This window comes from Falco peregrinus, chromosome 1 (assembly GCF_023634155.1).
Source record: "Falco peregrinus isolate bFalPer1 chromosome 1, bFalPer1.pri, whole genome shotgun sequence".
Lineage (NCBI taxonomy): Eukaryota > Metazoa > Chordata > Aves > Falconiformes > Falconidae > Falco > Falco peregrinus.
This window is the reverse complement of record NC_073721.1, coordinates 10,141,044-10,155,624: the sequence shown is the minus strand read 5'-3', so window position 1 is coordinate 10,155,624 and position 14,581 is coordinate 10,141,044. Positions and strand designations below refer to the sequence as shown.

Genomic DNA, 14,581 nt, shown 5'->3' with positions numbered 1-14,581 from the left:
CGCAAACTTGCATTCGTAATCTTTTATTCTCACACCTTTTCCTTCCTGCAGCAAGTCCTGCTCCTCAAAAAGGTACATCCTGCACAACTGACCGCCACGGTAACACAAAGCAGGGAGGGCAAAGGGGGAAGTTGGTCGTTTCAAAAAGAAACTCAAAATTTACAAAGCAGCTGCCAATTAGCCAGACCTTAATTTTGCAAATTTATTTAGGAAAAAAAAAATTAACATGAGCAAATGAGAATACTTCAGTGTTACAACAGAGTATATAAATGTCTAGCAATAGTCAAATAATTTGATCTTTAAATACAAAATAACCACATGAACACCTAATATACAGGTTTCATCTGAATACATATTTATTAGATAAATATTAGGTTGTCACATCATCTAACTACATACAGTTTTGCAAGACTAAAAATCACAATTATTTTTTCTGACCAGTTTAAAGTATGAAATGATTGCATTGTACTGTACATACAATGTACAAACAAAGACAATGGCCATTTTTGCATGTTACTTCAGATTGTACTTCTTTTTTTTTTTTAATTCTCCTCTGATCGTGATATCAAAAATTGTACAAAGTATGAATTTGGTTACAATTTTTTTTTTTTTTTTAATCCCCGTATTTTTCTTCATTATTTCTGTAGCACCCTAAAAATACACAGGTGATAGACTAGTACACGTAAGCTAAATATTACATGTAGATAAAACAAAACAAAACAAAGGATCAGAGTATATTACAGAAGTGAAAGTGAAACAAATGCTGAGACTCCACAAACGCTAACAAACAGGATTCATTTTCCACATAAGATGGAGCTTCAAGCTTTTTTTTATTTTTTCCTGCGAAATAAAAACAATGCACATTCCAAGGAAAATGAATGCATTTCTGTTAACATGTCTCTATTTGTCATTTACATATGTACAGCTGTCCCTTGAGTCTCCGCTGCAGACATTGGCGTGTATCTGTCAGTCCTATAATAATGTCCTGGCAGCAGAACTGTAGATCTCTGTGGGTTCTTTCCCAGATGAACTTCCATAGGGAAACAATTAAAAAGTAAACAAACAAAAAAAGAAGAATAAAAATACTACTGGAATTTCATATAATAATTAAGCTTTAAAAGAAATTACTGTGATTACCCTATTTGCTAGGTTTTTTTTCCTCTAAACTTTAATACGGCAGTGAACAGATAAAAAAATAACTAAATTTTCATTTAGAAGCTTTTTCATACTGACTCCACTATACAGTACCTGAATTTAGCTGACAGATAACTTTTAAAACTGTCTCGAATGTCCCAACATTTGGGTGATGGGTAAAAATCGTATTTTCTCTCTTATGTTCTGCTTAGAAACCAAATGTTTCTGTAAGCTTAAAAATGTCAACCATCCACTTTAATTCTCTATCACTGTACAAAGCAGATGCAAACACTGCTCCAAACACATTGCTAATAACTATGGGGTTTTTTTTTTCCCTTTATGCTTTCCAACAGGTACTTTTAAATGATGCATTTTAAATACTACCAGTTAGCAAAAGGTCAATCCTTAACATACCCGGTTTAAAATACTAACGTTGTGTTTAAGAGAAAAATCATTTCAGGTGACTAACTTAGCTGCTCAGGAATCAGTGGAGGGTGGATCATCAAATAGAATCAACTGAAAAAAAATCTGAGCAACCAGTTCCAACTAATAGTGAGAAATCTTCTTTATTCCCAAACCTATGGCTTAAGAAACTCGCCCCCTCCCCCCCCCCCCAAGAAAAAACCCCAAACTCTAAAGGGCATAAAGTCTGTTTATCATTAGCCACCTCTGCGAATGACTTCAATACCTATATAAACAATGCAGCAAAAATACAGGGGGAAACTACTACAGTAAAATGGCTACAAAACACATCTGTAACTGAAGAATGGTCTCTCCTAGGAATTGTGTGATAGCAGCACCACACCACAACCATGTTACTATGTATTACACCAAGGTATCTTTAATATTCTGTAGAGATCCTCTACAGGTTGTCAAGCCTACATAAGAAAAAAGACACTTCTAAGCAGAATAAAATATACTGTTTCCCTCCCCCACCCACCGACATCCCGAAGTGTTACCGTGCCCCCGTTTCAGCGACCGGAGCACCAGCAGAGCGATATCAATATGGTACCTCACACGCTTGCTGCTTGCCTCAATGCATCTTTACCTGTTCAGACAGCTGGTCCTAGGTGCTCTGCTCACCTGGGCAAACGAACAAAACCCCTGCCATCCCCAGCCCACAGCCACCCACAGTCCATGAACATCGGTCGGTCAGTTGGGTTTGGGTTTTTGCCCTAGGCAATCATGTATTATTATGTTTCCGTGACAGAGCTGGGCCCCGATCGTCCAGGTACTGCCTGATGTATCAATTCATTAGACACATAAACGGATATGAAATTTGGGCTAATTTATCAAAAGAAAATGGGAAGGGGGGGGGGGGGCGGGGGGGGGGGGACAACCCAACTCCCTTATTCTGTTAAAGAACCCTCAATTTTCATTTCTAAAAAAGGACCCATATTTTTCTTCAGACAAGGTATTTAAAAACACCAGCAAAAGTATAACCAGATCATGAAAATGTTGAATATTATCAAAGACGATACTAAAATATTCACAAAGATATTTACAATAGCAATTCTTAAAATAATTGATTTTGCATAATGAACAGCGCCTTTCTTAAAAAAACCTGAAACAGGAAAAATATAAGTGTGGGACCATCTCTACATAATATGTTTGACAGACTCAATACTCCTACTGGAAAATAAAAGAACTAAACCGCCATTTCCTTTAATATCTACAGCAAGGTGCTGCTGACTAGCATATATATATCATGACGCATGTACAGCAGTAGTGGGAAACATTAACAAAAAGAGCAAAATAAAACAAAAACCGCAAAGAATTTACAAATATGACTTTGGTGAGGAAAACAAATCCAGAGTCGTAAGCACAGAGCATGCCATTTACAGCACGGCAAACTAAACACAGCCGGCTAGGAAGCTACTCTAGTCAAACAAACAGGAACAAACAAAATTTTGCCTGGCACTTCAGTTTAAAAACATGGTGTGGCGAGCAAACGAAGGGTGTTTGCTTGGATTTGGGATGAGGAAAAGGAGTAGGGTCAGATTTGCTCTAGTAACAAAAAGAAACTAAACCAATAACTGTACAGTGGGCAAAAGCTGAAATGTTGCACCGCAAGGGCAAAGTTGGCACACATGCACTTCTTACACAGCTACTGTACATCATTTATAAGAGAGAGAAAGAGAGAGAGACGAAGAGCACAGAAATGGGCACAGAAGCAATAGGAAGCTCATGCAGGAGCAGCAACCACACGAGAAGCACAGATCACAGAGGCAAGACAGTGATTGTGGCAGCAGGGTCTCTTGAGGGCAGTAGCAATCTACTGACAGTTACTTAATTCTCCCCATGCCCCGTCCTTCAGGAGAAAGAGCTCATCCCAGCAGCCAAAGTTTAAAAAAAGAAACTGAAGGAGGAGAAAAGAAAAAGGCTGAATTATCTGTAACAGTCACAGAAACAGAACGCAAAGCAAAACGAAAATGAAGCTGTAAGATGTCTGTCCAATGTCAATGCCCCTTCTCAAGCCGATTATTAAAAATAATTATGCAGACAGTGACGTTACTCTCCCTCCATCCTGCAATGATTTCCTGGCTGCCTTCAACCCAGCTCGTCTTACTACACGTGGTGCGGTACTGACAGCGACGCAAACGCTCGGGGCACCGAAGGCTGCAGGAAATAATCAGGAACAGTTTGGTTTGCATCCCCCCTCCCTCTCTTCTCCATTCCATATGGCATACACGGCAAAAAGCTCTACTACAGCAATCTCAACAGCTGGATGTTAAAGCAGCCACGAACGGTACTGACTTGAAACCAAAATCACAAAAAAACCCCTAAACATCACAAACGTATTTATTATGCCCCACCCCCCCCTCCCCGGGTGTTTCCAATCTGTGTGTTTGGCTAGAGGAATCCTCTGCAAAGAGGTGGTGAAGATTCCTGCGCTCGCAGAAATACCAACACCCACGGCTGCGGCCTGAAGACTCTCGGGACTCCGTCACCGATGTCGCATTAGCTAAGCTGCTGGCTCCCTCTGACAGGCCTGTACATCATCCCTACCTTTGCCACTTGACTGCAGGATTTGTGCTTTTTTGAGATTTTACATGTTTTTGTTATTTTTTTGTGTGTGTGGCCAGGACAATCGCTCCAACGCAAACCTGCGGTTGGAGGGGGGTAGAGGGGAGGTGGGGTGGAGGGAGATACAGTTTCAAAAAAATGGAAGAACACGCGTTGGAAGGACACTCTGAGACGGGTCAATTATAGACAGTTCCATTTTGTTGCCTTTTCTTCCCTTGCCAAGATTCGTTTTTGCCAAGATACTTCACACTATGTTTATATCACAGAACTCTCTCTCTAGAGGATGAACAACAAATGGGGTTTCCAAGAGCTGCACAACTGTCTGAGCTTCTTTGTCACGTGTAGCACGGCAGACTCGGAGATTACTGCATTTATTTATGGTTTGTTTTTGTTGTGTTTTTTTTTCTCCCGTCACTTTCGCAGTCTTTGAAGCTGACAAAAGCAGTTCTGAGATGAAGAAAGCAGGGAGTGCACCATTGGATCAAGTTGTGAGTTTTGTTTTCTTCTCTTGTGGAAAAGGAGTGTTAAGATTCCTCGCTGTGCAGCCACACACGTGTGAACAAGTGAAAGGGATGGGAGAATATGTATGGTTTCAGTTGTTCTCAAAGAGAGACAGAAGGTCATCATTGCTATTGCTTGGCAAATCAGGAGGATCCAGGTACGAAAGCAGCTCATCAGGATTTGTGAGTTCTGGAAGCAGCTATAAAATATAAAGATAAAAGGAAAATTACAGATAACGGAAACACAACTGAGGAAAAAAAAAAGGGATTAAACACCACGCATTCTTGGAAACTGTCTTTCATGTGCACACATCCAAATAAATCGGAAGGCAGCAGCGACACAAACCTAACACCCTGTGATGATACAGTATCCGCTTGTTTGTGAAAGTGTGTTACGCGGTTTTCACCTGTGAATGACATTACCATCTCAATTTGGGTTTCTCAGTCAACCTCCTCATCAAAAAGTTCATCAATAAACAAAGACTATTTCCTGGCTAGTGATGCTGACAAAAACGTCTCGATAAATGCTTGTTATGTATGTGAGTTTCATATAAAACACTGAATAAAAACTTGAAACATGCAGTTTGAGTAATACACGTTTGAGCTTTAAGGTAGGTCAACAAAGGCTGGTCTGACGGACTCGCACGTCGGTGTGCACACCGCCTGAAGCCTGCACCCCTATAGAAAGGGGCAGCCCGGTCCTTTCCTCACCCCTCAGCCACCCCCTACGCGCCTCCGTGCGCTGATCTAAGCTCTGGGGCAGCGAGCTGGAGCAGGGAACTCGCCCAGGGTTAAAACTAGCCCAGAAAGAAAAAAGACAAAAGAAAAAAAAAAAAAAAGAAAAAAAAGAGGAGCAAACCACATGAGGAGTACGGGGGAGGAGCGGCAAGGCAGCTGGCTCAGTCCTTTTCACTTCTGTGGCAGTGAGTTTACAGCGGCTGGCAGTGCTTCACTGCAGCGCTGCGTGCAATTCCAGACATTTAAAGGGTCAGGGGTATAACACCCTGTCCAACGGAAGATGCACTAATCTACGCAGCGGTTTAAGGTATCAAGAGGAATAGTTGTGGGGGCTTTGTTTATATTTTTATGAATACTGCATTTCAAATAGAAAATTTCGTTTTTCCAACCGTCACTCAGATTCTTTGTGGTCTGACAGGTAACAAGCAAATTGTAACTCCTGGGTTGCATACCAGGCAGCGTTTGCTGCTCTATTCGGCATCTCTCCATATCCTACTCAAAAGTAAGTGTCATATATAAAAAACAGCCAAGCAGAGTTTGTAATAAAGTCCCCTTTGTATTCAGTATTGCGTTAAAGCAAAGACAGAAAAATATGGATTGCTTTAATGAACTTGGTAGTAGGTACGAGAAATTCATTTTAAGTCGCTCTATGTTTTCAAATACTGTAAAACTAAAAGCTTGACTGCATCACATTTAGCATGCAAATATTATATTTATATGCTTCTATTACTCCTGTGCAAATGCAGCTTCATCTTCTAATGTTATATGGGTGAACATATTTTTCAATAAGCTAAACGTGAAATGGAGAAAAAAGCTTATTACTTCCTAAGCATCTTGAAAAAAATGCAATGTCAAGTTTATATCAACAGAATCTCCCAGAAGGAATGCTTTTCTTAAAATACCGCCTCCTTTTATTCACGGTAAAAATGCTATTGTCATAGTACTACAGTAAAGATATAAGGCTTTTAAATGTACTTCACCTGCTATCGTAATTTTTTATGAATATCCTGTACAGAAGCCCAAAAGACAACTGCGGCCCCACCAAACATGTAGAAAGTGAAAAATGACTGAATTTGTCCTACGATTTTACACCTCAATTCTTAAAAATTCAACATAGCGGCTCTGAGACTCATTCTTGTATACAGGGGATTTTAAAAGCCTTTTTTTTAGACAGGTGAAAGTTTTAAGCAGTATGTTCGGTATCTCTGCAGATGCAGTCTCCTGAGCTTTGAGGGTGACCTGGGCTGGTGTGAAACCCACCGACCTTAGAAAGGACCGGCTGGCTGGGCACTGAGGGTGCCGCGCTGCCGCAGGGGCTGCGAGGCGGGAGGGGCAGAAGCTACAGGAAGGCGCCAGGCTTTGGGGCAGAACTCGGAAAGGTGCACCCAGTGCTCCTGAAGTGCCACTCGAGAAGCCGAACCAGCCATCTGAGTCTTACGCCTCTGCCGAGGTCCCAGTGCGGACCAGCTGTATCTACACGAGGTACATCCTTTAAGCCAGGTTAAACCCGGAACTGCAGCACACCGGAGTCCTGAAGAATTAACGTGGCCGTGTCAGACGGGAGCGGACCGAGTTGCCGACGCTACGGTCCCTCTGTTTGCTGCACAGGGCTTCCTTCAGCCCGGTGCCCCCACACAGCCGCTCAGAGCCGAACCCATTAAAATACTCCACCTGATCGTGACTGAGCTCACAGCTATTTCAAAGAACTACGCTCCCCACGCTGTACGGCACTGGCCTTCCCGATGAGCTAAGATGATTTCGGCCTCCCGTTAAGAATGCAGCGTGCCTCCATCAGGGAGGACCACAGCACTGTGATGAACGCACAGGGTTTTCTACTTTGCTTTTCACTGAGGAATGAGCGTCTGACCCGTAACAGCATATTTTATGTTTCTTAAATATCTGAAGGAAAAAACCGAGGTTTTTATTTCACCGATTAATATTGCTCATACGGGATCCTTAAGGGTTCAGAACTCTAACTGCCACATGAACTATTGTTCCCAAAGGATGCGCGTGTGACCGACCGTGTTGTGCGAACAGCAGCAGCCTGGTTCAGATCGAAGTTAGTCCTGGGCACTGCTCCTGTAACGGGAGCATCCCCCCCTCCCCCCAACCCCTCCCTCCCCTCTGCGAGGCCACCTGCCAGCACGTGGCTCCTGTGTGACAGAGGAGTTAAGTATGCAACAACAGTAAAATACAGATATAAATTCAAGGCACAGAGGCGAACATTTCTCTAAGAAAATTACACTGTGCAGCAGCAGACTTTGGCACAGACAGAAGGTACACACAAGGCAACGCATGACTCAAAACGAAAATCCAATCCTAGCGCGAGGGAGTTTGTGTTTCGGAAGGTGGGTGGTTAACCAGAGCGCTACCTCGGGTAATTCAGCTCCGACGCCGCTGAACGGACGGTAAGAGACAGAAGGTTACTTCTGGCCTTGAACCTAGGTTTATCTTAGTTTAGTTGCGAGCTGCCTTCCGCGGTGGCTAAGGAGGCAGAGGACGTCCTTGTTTATTTTCCTACGTGGCGCGCCAGGAGGAAGAACCCGTGCTGCCGAGCCGCCCGCACGAGCGGGTACCAGCCACCGCGGGCTGTTGGCTGCAGGGAGCGGGGGCAGTGCCGCAGCGGGGCCAGCACAGATCCCCCTCCCCCGGCCAGGGCATCTGCGGGGCTCAGCACGCGGCTCACTCGGCACAGCTCCGCCACGGGCACAGCCACACACAGCCGTCTCCTTCCTCTTATGCAGGAACTGCGATGGCTCCAGGGGCCAGACGAGCGCTCGAACCCCCGTCCAGCGGTGAGGGGGAAGGGAGGAGCTGGCTCCTGAACTGCAGTCTGAAGAAGTGCCGGCCTCGGTGCCAGGCAGAGGTCATGGCTCGCGCACCACGCGGCTGCTCAAACCAGAACCGTGCTCCCAGCAAGCCAGGAGCGCCCTGTCACCTCGGCTGGAGCACCTGCGCCCATGTACCAAAGCATGACAGGATGGCATGTGCTGTGGAAGCGGCTCCCCGTCCCCACCCCCTCCCCGCCCTCCCGCCGCGATGCGAAGCACACGCTATGGCAGGCAGATGATAGTATGACACAGACTTACATCCAGCGAGGGCTCCGGCATGTCAGGTGCTCCCTGTCCACCAGCCTGACCCTCTAAGGCTGAGGAGGGATTAAAGGTCAGGTCACTGTGTGGATGGTTGCTAGAAGCGGCCGGGGGTGGCTGCCGGGACTGCTGGGTAGGAGGCCCGCTGTGATGTAATGGCTGCCCTGACTGGCTGCTGGGGTGAGGGACGTGCAAACCTTGCTGCATGGAAGTATGGGACTGATCAGTGCTGCCGGGATGAGGGATCTGCGGAGGAGGAAAAAAGCAGGAAAAGAAAGTGAGGCCACAAGGTACAGTGCTCGCGGTGCCTGACTGTAACCACATGTTACAAAAAGAAATAACTTAAATAAATTAAAAAAAAAAAAAAAAGACACACACAACTAAAAAAACCAAAACCAAACAAAGCCCAAACAAATAAAAAAGAAATAAAAAAGCGCAATCAGAAAAGAAAACTCCATATCCCAATGCCAGAGGAAGTGTTTCAGCTTTTTTGGAGGTTTTCTGCAACGGGGCGATTAACACATTGGATTTGTGCTGTTGGTTCGCTTCCTTGTGGTGTGGGAAACCGCACTTGAAGATGCAAAATAACGAACCCCGAAGAGAAGGTAAGGAGGCTTATGGGTGCCCACTCAGCATTTGCAAGGCAGATGCTTTTGCCCTAAAATATTCCATGAGTGAACAAAGAATTGGTTGAACAATGAACCCTACGCCAGGAAACCAAGATCTCTACAGCAGGAAACTGATATCCCCATGCCAGGAAACTGATTAACTGAGAAAATGCATCATTTCTGTTCAGCTCCCTTACGGGGTTGCTTCCTGACACCGCTGCCTATTCGTGGTTCAGCTCATTACAAACATCTTGCAAACGCCAGTCCTTCCCCGCTCCTCTCCTCCTCTTCCTCTCAGAAGGTAACAATCCTTCTAAGGGCTGAAGATTTTGCTTGCTGGTATTCGTGGGTTCTGACGGGTGGCAAAACGCCAGGTCGGCTCAGTGAGCAAGCTCCCCACCCATCAGCAGAGGTGCCGCAGGTGGCTGCACACCTGCTGACTGCACAGTACAATGCAGTAGCTTAAACTGAGCTAATCATCGCACTTCTATTTTGTACTCATGCCGTAGATAAGTTCTCTAGCAAAAGTTTAGTATTTTTAATATTTTTCCATGGGGAATAAACTACCAAACCACATGCATCTTCCAAACGCTGTTACGGAAAAACATCTTTCTCACATGACAAGAGAAGCAACAAAACCGCACAAGCCCAATTCTTCCTTCTGCTGCATGTCACATTTGACGCTAGTGGATTCTTTGGGGCTTGACCTTGGTGCCATGAGAAAGAAGTGTCTGAATGCTTCAGAATCAGATGTCTCATGTTAATTGGGCATATGGAGAAGCAAAAAATGTAAACATTTTTTGAGGAATGCTACATATTGCCACAAAGTGGAGCTGAAATAAAAGAACAGATACATACAACAACAGCATGAAATTCATCCAGCCAAGCCAACAGAAACCAGCAAAATGCTATGTCAGCATCGACCCTTTTGTACCACAGCAAACTGCAAGGTTATTTTAACCTTGGTCTTCAGTTTTGGAAAGCAAAACGGAGGTTATTACAAAACTTAAGTACAATGTTCCCACGAAATTAAAAAAGACTACAGAAACAAGCATTTAAAAGAATACATTTCACCACTCAATGAAAACTGGAATCTGAATCGTGATCCACTGGGACAGTCACGCTCAGCTACAGAGAGGTCCTTCTCAGTTCTTTGGTAGTATGATGGTTGGTGGAAACGAGCAGGATTCTATCTGCAGCATCACGTTTGAGCCTCTTTCCCATATAAGAGTTTAAATTAACTGTTAAGAAGTACTGATACACACTCTTCTCTCCGTTAGGGTCACAGTTTGACTACTTGAAAAGTATTCTGCAACCTTACTGTTGTTACCTTAGGGGGAAGCTTGCACAAAATCTGCCCACAGACCACTGCTTAATGTAAATCCATCTGCAGCCTAAACACTCTGCAAAAGTTCAAGTGAAAGCAGATGTCTATCCAAATAGTACCGTCATGTGCAACACAAAGTGTGGGAATTGTGGAAATTAAGAAAGCTTAATAATAACAAAAAGTAAAAAGCAATTTAAGACAGTGTTGCTAAAATGGGAAAGCAGTTTCCAGGAAAAAACAAAACGATTATCTTGAACAGTCTCCTAAATGTATCCCTGAATGCACAAAGCAAGAGTTATATCGGCATGTTTATATCAATAATAATTCAAACCGAGAGGCACTCATATGATCTTAGATGTATTTCAAAACAAACAAGCAGGTTAGAAATTCTACACGATGTTTAATATAGGCAAGCATTATATATATATATATATATATAAAAACTGTTTAGTTGATAAGGCAGTTATCTTGGGCTCTGAGATAACTGTTGGATAGGGAGAAATTGTTCACTGTGAGACTGAGGGCCACCATAATCTTAAACGGCCATCGCAGGTGCAAAATCCGTCTGGCTTTGGCCACAGACTCCACCAGCCTACCTGTGAGAAAGCAAAATGCTCAGGACTTCAACACTTTTCTATTTGCATTCAGCTAACTAATGATAAGTTTGCCGTGGTGCAAAACCATTCTAAGCAAGACACTTTGTGTATGTTCAGCTCGTGTCTGCAGCTCCCATCATTCTATTTTAAGAACACTAACCCACACTATGAACACAGAGTCTAGCGAAGCTGCCTTTGCTTACATAGCAAGGTAAATCCAGAGTTGTTTTTAGCCGCATAAGCTTTGGCACTCTTAAAACATTTACAATCTATAAAAAAAGAGCTTATAGCAGACAACTACATCTTCAGCTTGACAGCACAAACCACAACTCTTTACGAGCCCAACAGTGACCTCTAGGAGAGCCGAGATGTATAGCTGTAGAGCAACGGGACCTGCTAGCTGCAGAACAATATGCTTTTCATCTCAGGAGAAAATTGATAGTGAAAAAAGGATCAGCAGGTTAAGGTGATGGCTTATATCTCTCTCCATTACTGGGGTCACAGTTTTACCAGCTCTTGCTGGGTTAGCTGTCAGAACCACTGAAAGACGCCAGCCTGCCCTGCTGCTCTTCTCGGCCACTTTTCCCATCCACGCCTTTGCCATCGGCTGCATCCTTGCAGACGTGCAGTAAACTCAACTAGGGAACTGACACACATCAAAGCTAAACTTCTCCCCCCGCCCATCAGTTTTCAGTCACATCAGCACCTGGATCCAGACCACTTCACGGCTGCAATAGCACCTGTGCTGGTGTGAGAGAGAGGGGAAGTGAAATTAGAAAGAACAGAGAAAACTTCTGACTGTGGCACCAGCTCGTATCACCTCACTGTGCATGTGGAACTGCGGCACAACGATCCATTGCTCAGCCACGCACCACTCCTTACACCAACTGCAGTAAGCACTAAGCTAGAGCTAACTCTGAATTCACCTTTGTCTAAAACTTGGTTACAATTTCTGAAAACATACATGATTTGACTTGCAGCAGTTATTTTGTAGCAATCTTGCACTGACATAGAAACATCTGCTCTAAAGCTTTCACAACACTTTACATCCCAGAAGATGTGCCACCTCTAGTTGTGTTTCAGGTCTTGATCGTTTTTTCTTCCACAGGAATAGAACAGCAGTGTTGAGAGAAGCTAGTTCTGATGATCCAGCCCTGGTTACCCAGCCCCGGTTACCCAGCCCCACCTACACTGGGCAAACACATCTGCATCTCCTGCAGTGACCTATAGGGTATGTCTGGAGGGATCAGCTTTCTCTGCCTACCAGTGTATAAGGGCTGGCACACAAATCTTCGTAATGAGAAAATCAGGAACTTCCTCAGCAGCGTTCAGCTCCAGTTAGAGACAGACCCCGGGTCTAAAAGGACCGAACATCTGATCTTGACTCACCTTGTAAACATGAAACAGTCAAAGTGAATAGCTGATGAAAACAAAATGCACCTTAAGTGTGTGAAAAGGAAAGACAGAAAGCCAGACAAGAGCACAGGCAACATCTTAAAACCTTAGTTCAATTACGCAATGTGATTTATAGTTATTTTTGTACAGAGAAGTCTGTCCAAAGACATTCAGCTACACAATTTAGAAATGTGCTAATGGCATGCATTTCTCTAAAAGCAGTAATTTTAAAGCTGCCTTTCCTGCGTGTCTGCTACAGACAAATAGTTCAGTCTTGAGAGAGAAGAAAGCAAGCGGGAGAGAAAGGAAGAAGAAAGCAGAGACTTTATAATACTGGAAAAGCTGTGTGCGTGGGAGCACTAACAGTCCTCAAATGTGGACTAAGGACTGCGTGGCCACATTGACAAGGTCAGTCTAATTCCCTTGTGCTAACAGACCTGAACTGATCCTCATCAGAAAAAAAATCAGCCAGTGACATAAAGTAGGTGGAACCTGCTTTAGCACCGCTTCCCGTTCCCAAACAGTATAGCTTGCGTACCATGATAAATGAGGGAGAATCGAGGCAAAAGTTTACTTTAATTGCCAGCTATCATAAGCAAGCACCAGATTTGCTACAGACTGGCCCACAAAACCAAAAATCTATTAACATTTGCCCAAGTACCCTCTGACAGCTCTGGAACATGCACAGCCTTGAGCAACTTTCACCTTTGCTATCATCTGTAAGCAGTCCCATTTGCAGAAAGCCGCAAATACTTCACTTTCATATTCAACCACTTCATATCCTACCGCTTCAGAAATTTCACCGGGGCAACTACTATAGCAAAGGTATAGCAGTGAACTGATGAAGTCAAGCGGTAGGTGTCAGCTAATGGGAAGCTAAGAATAATTCCCTGTGGCTTTGATTCACAGGGAAGCAGCTGTGAGTGGCTCAGGTTGCTAGTACTGCCCCTCACCACTGTGTTCTAACACTGTGTGGTCGGCTCTGACGCAGGTAATTCAGACTGCTCTTTCAGCTGGGTATGTGGAATTTGCCAACATAAAATGAAGTTTACAGTGTGTTTGTTCTGTCCTTTATTAGCATGTAAAGTCATTACGGTTTCTGGACTCTTCTGTTGCAGACAGTCTTGTTACTTGGGCTCTCTCCAAGCTATACTAAGAAATCTCTCCCCACTCTCTTCCTATTTCTCACCATCCTCCTTGGAAAACCCACTGCCAGCTAGAAGAGACATTGACTGAGTAGGCTTTTGCTGAGCATCTGCTACCACATTTCCTCATTACATTCTGAAACTGCATTTTCTGGTATTCACTAAAGACATGGCACAGATGACTTGTCAAGTTAAACATCCTTCCTGTGCAGTAACAGCACGCTATAAAGCCCCTGCCCCGTAACTTAAATGAACATAAAAGGATGTATACGCCCCCTCACACACACATTTAATGTAGATGACTAGCCACGCCTAAGAGCTAAACGCTGCCCGTCGCTTTTCTGTCACCTAGCTGCTGCAGTACTGCATTTTCTGGAGATAAAGTTCTGTATATAAAGCCCAGTGCTCTGAGCAAGCTGCTTTTCCAGTGTGCAGTTCTGCCTCTCCACCTGAGACCCCAGCAGCCTCCTTTTCTCAGTCTCTCACAAGGATACACTCTCAGACCAGCAGCAGCGTCTCTCCCTTGAAATCTACAGGTCTGTCCTATTCCCAACAGCTTAAAGGTGCCTTTCACGCTGCTTGGGTAGAATTCCCCCTCAAAATGCTTTGATGCAAATTTTGCCCTCAGGGACAAAGCCGGGGAAGACATTGTCCCTGCTTTAAAGTCAGCCAATGTCTTGCTATAACAAGCTGTCTCCTGAAGACGGATATCCGCAGACCCTGCTGGCCTAGGGAATGAAGTCTAGTTTTTTTCAGGTGTCAGAGCAAAGCACAATGATTAACACAAGCACACCGAGCCAGGTCAGCTCCTTCAGATAAAGAAGCTTAAATGACAATTCACAAAGCTCAGAAATGCTTCTCCAAAAACTCAAAAAGACCAGAAACTAACAACGGCGGTTTTGGCATTAGTCAGAACTGCTCCATTTCACGAACTTCCAAAGTGAGGAATCCACCAGAAGTACAAGCGGTTCACGAGGCCAGCCCGTTAGCTGGATGAGAGCTCCTTACCCCCACAAAGG

At 44.2% G+C, this 14,581-nt stretch overlaps 1 protein-coding gene across 10 annotated transcripts in view; it reads right to left on the bottom strand.

Moving 5' to 3' along the window:
* Window positions 1-188: 188 nt before the first annotated feature.
* Window positions 189-14,581, bottom strand: part of ZMIZ1 (zinc finger MIZ-type containing 1) — a 307,342-nt gene continuing 292,949 nt past the window's right edge. For 9 of the 10 annotated variants that reach the window (XM_055798721.1, XM_055798747.1, XM_055798739.1 and 6 more), the window contains 2 exons: window positions 8,489-8,737; window positions 189-4,861 (listed from right to left, as the gene is read on the bottom strand). In XM_055798721.1, the coding sequence (XP_055654696.1) occupies window positions 4,754-4,861; window positions 8,489-8,737 (357 nt within the window). In that variant the 3' untranslated portion in view covers window positions 189-4,753. The remainder of the gene's footprint in view (window positions 4,862-8,488; window positions 8,738-14,581) is intronic. The other variant, XM_055798767.1, reaches the window with a different exon arrangement.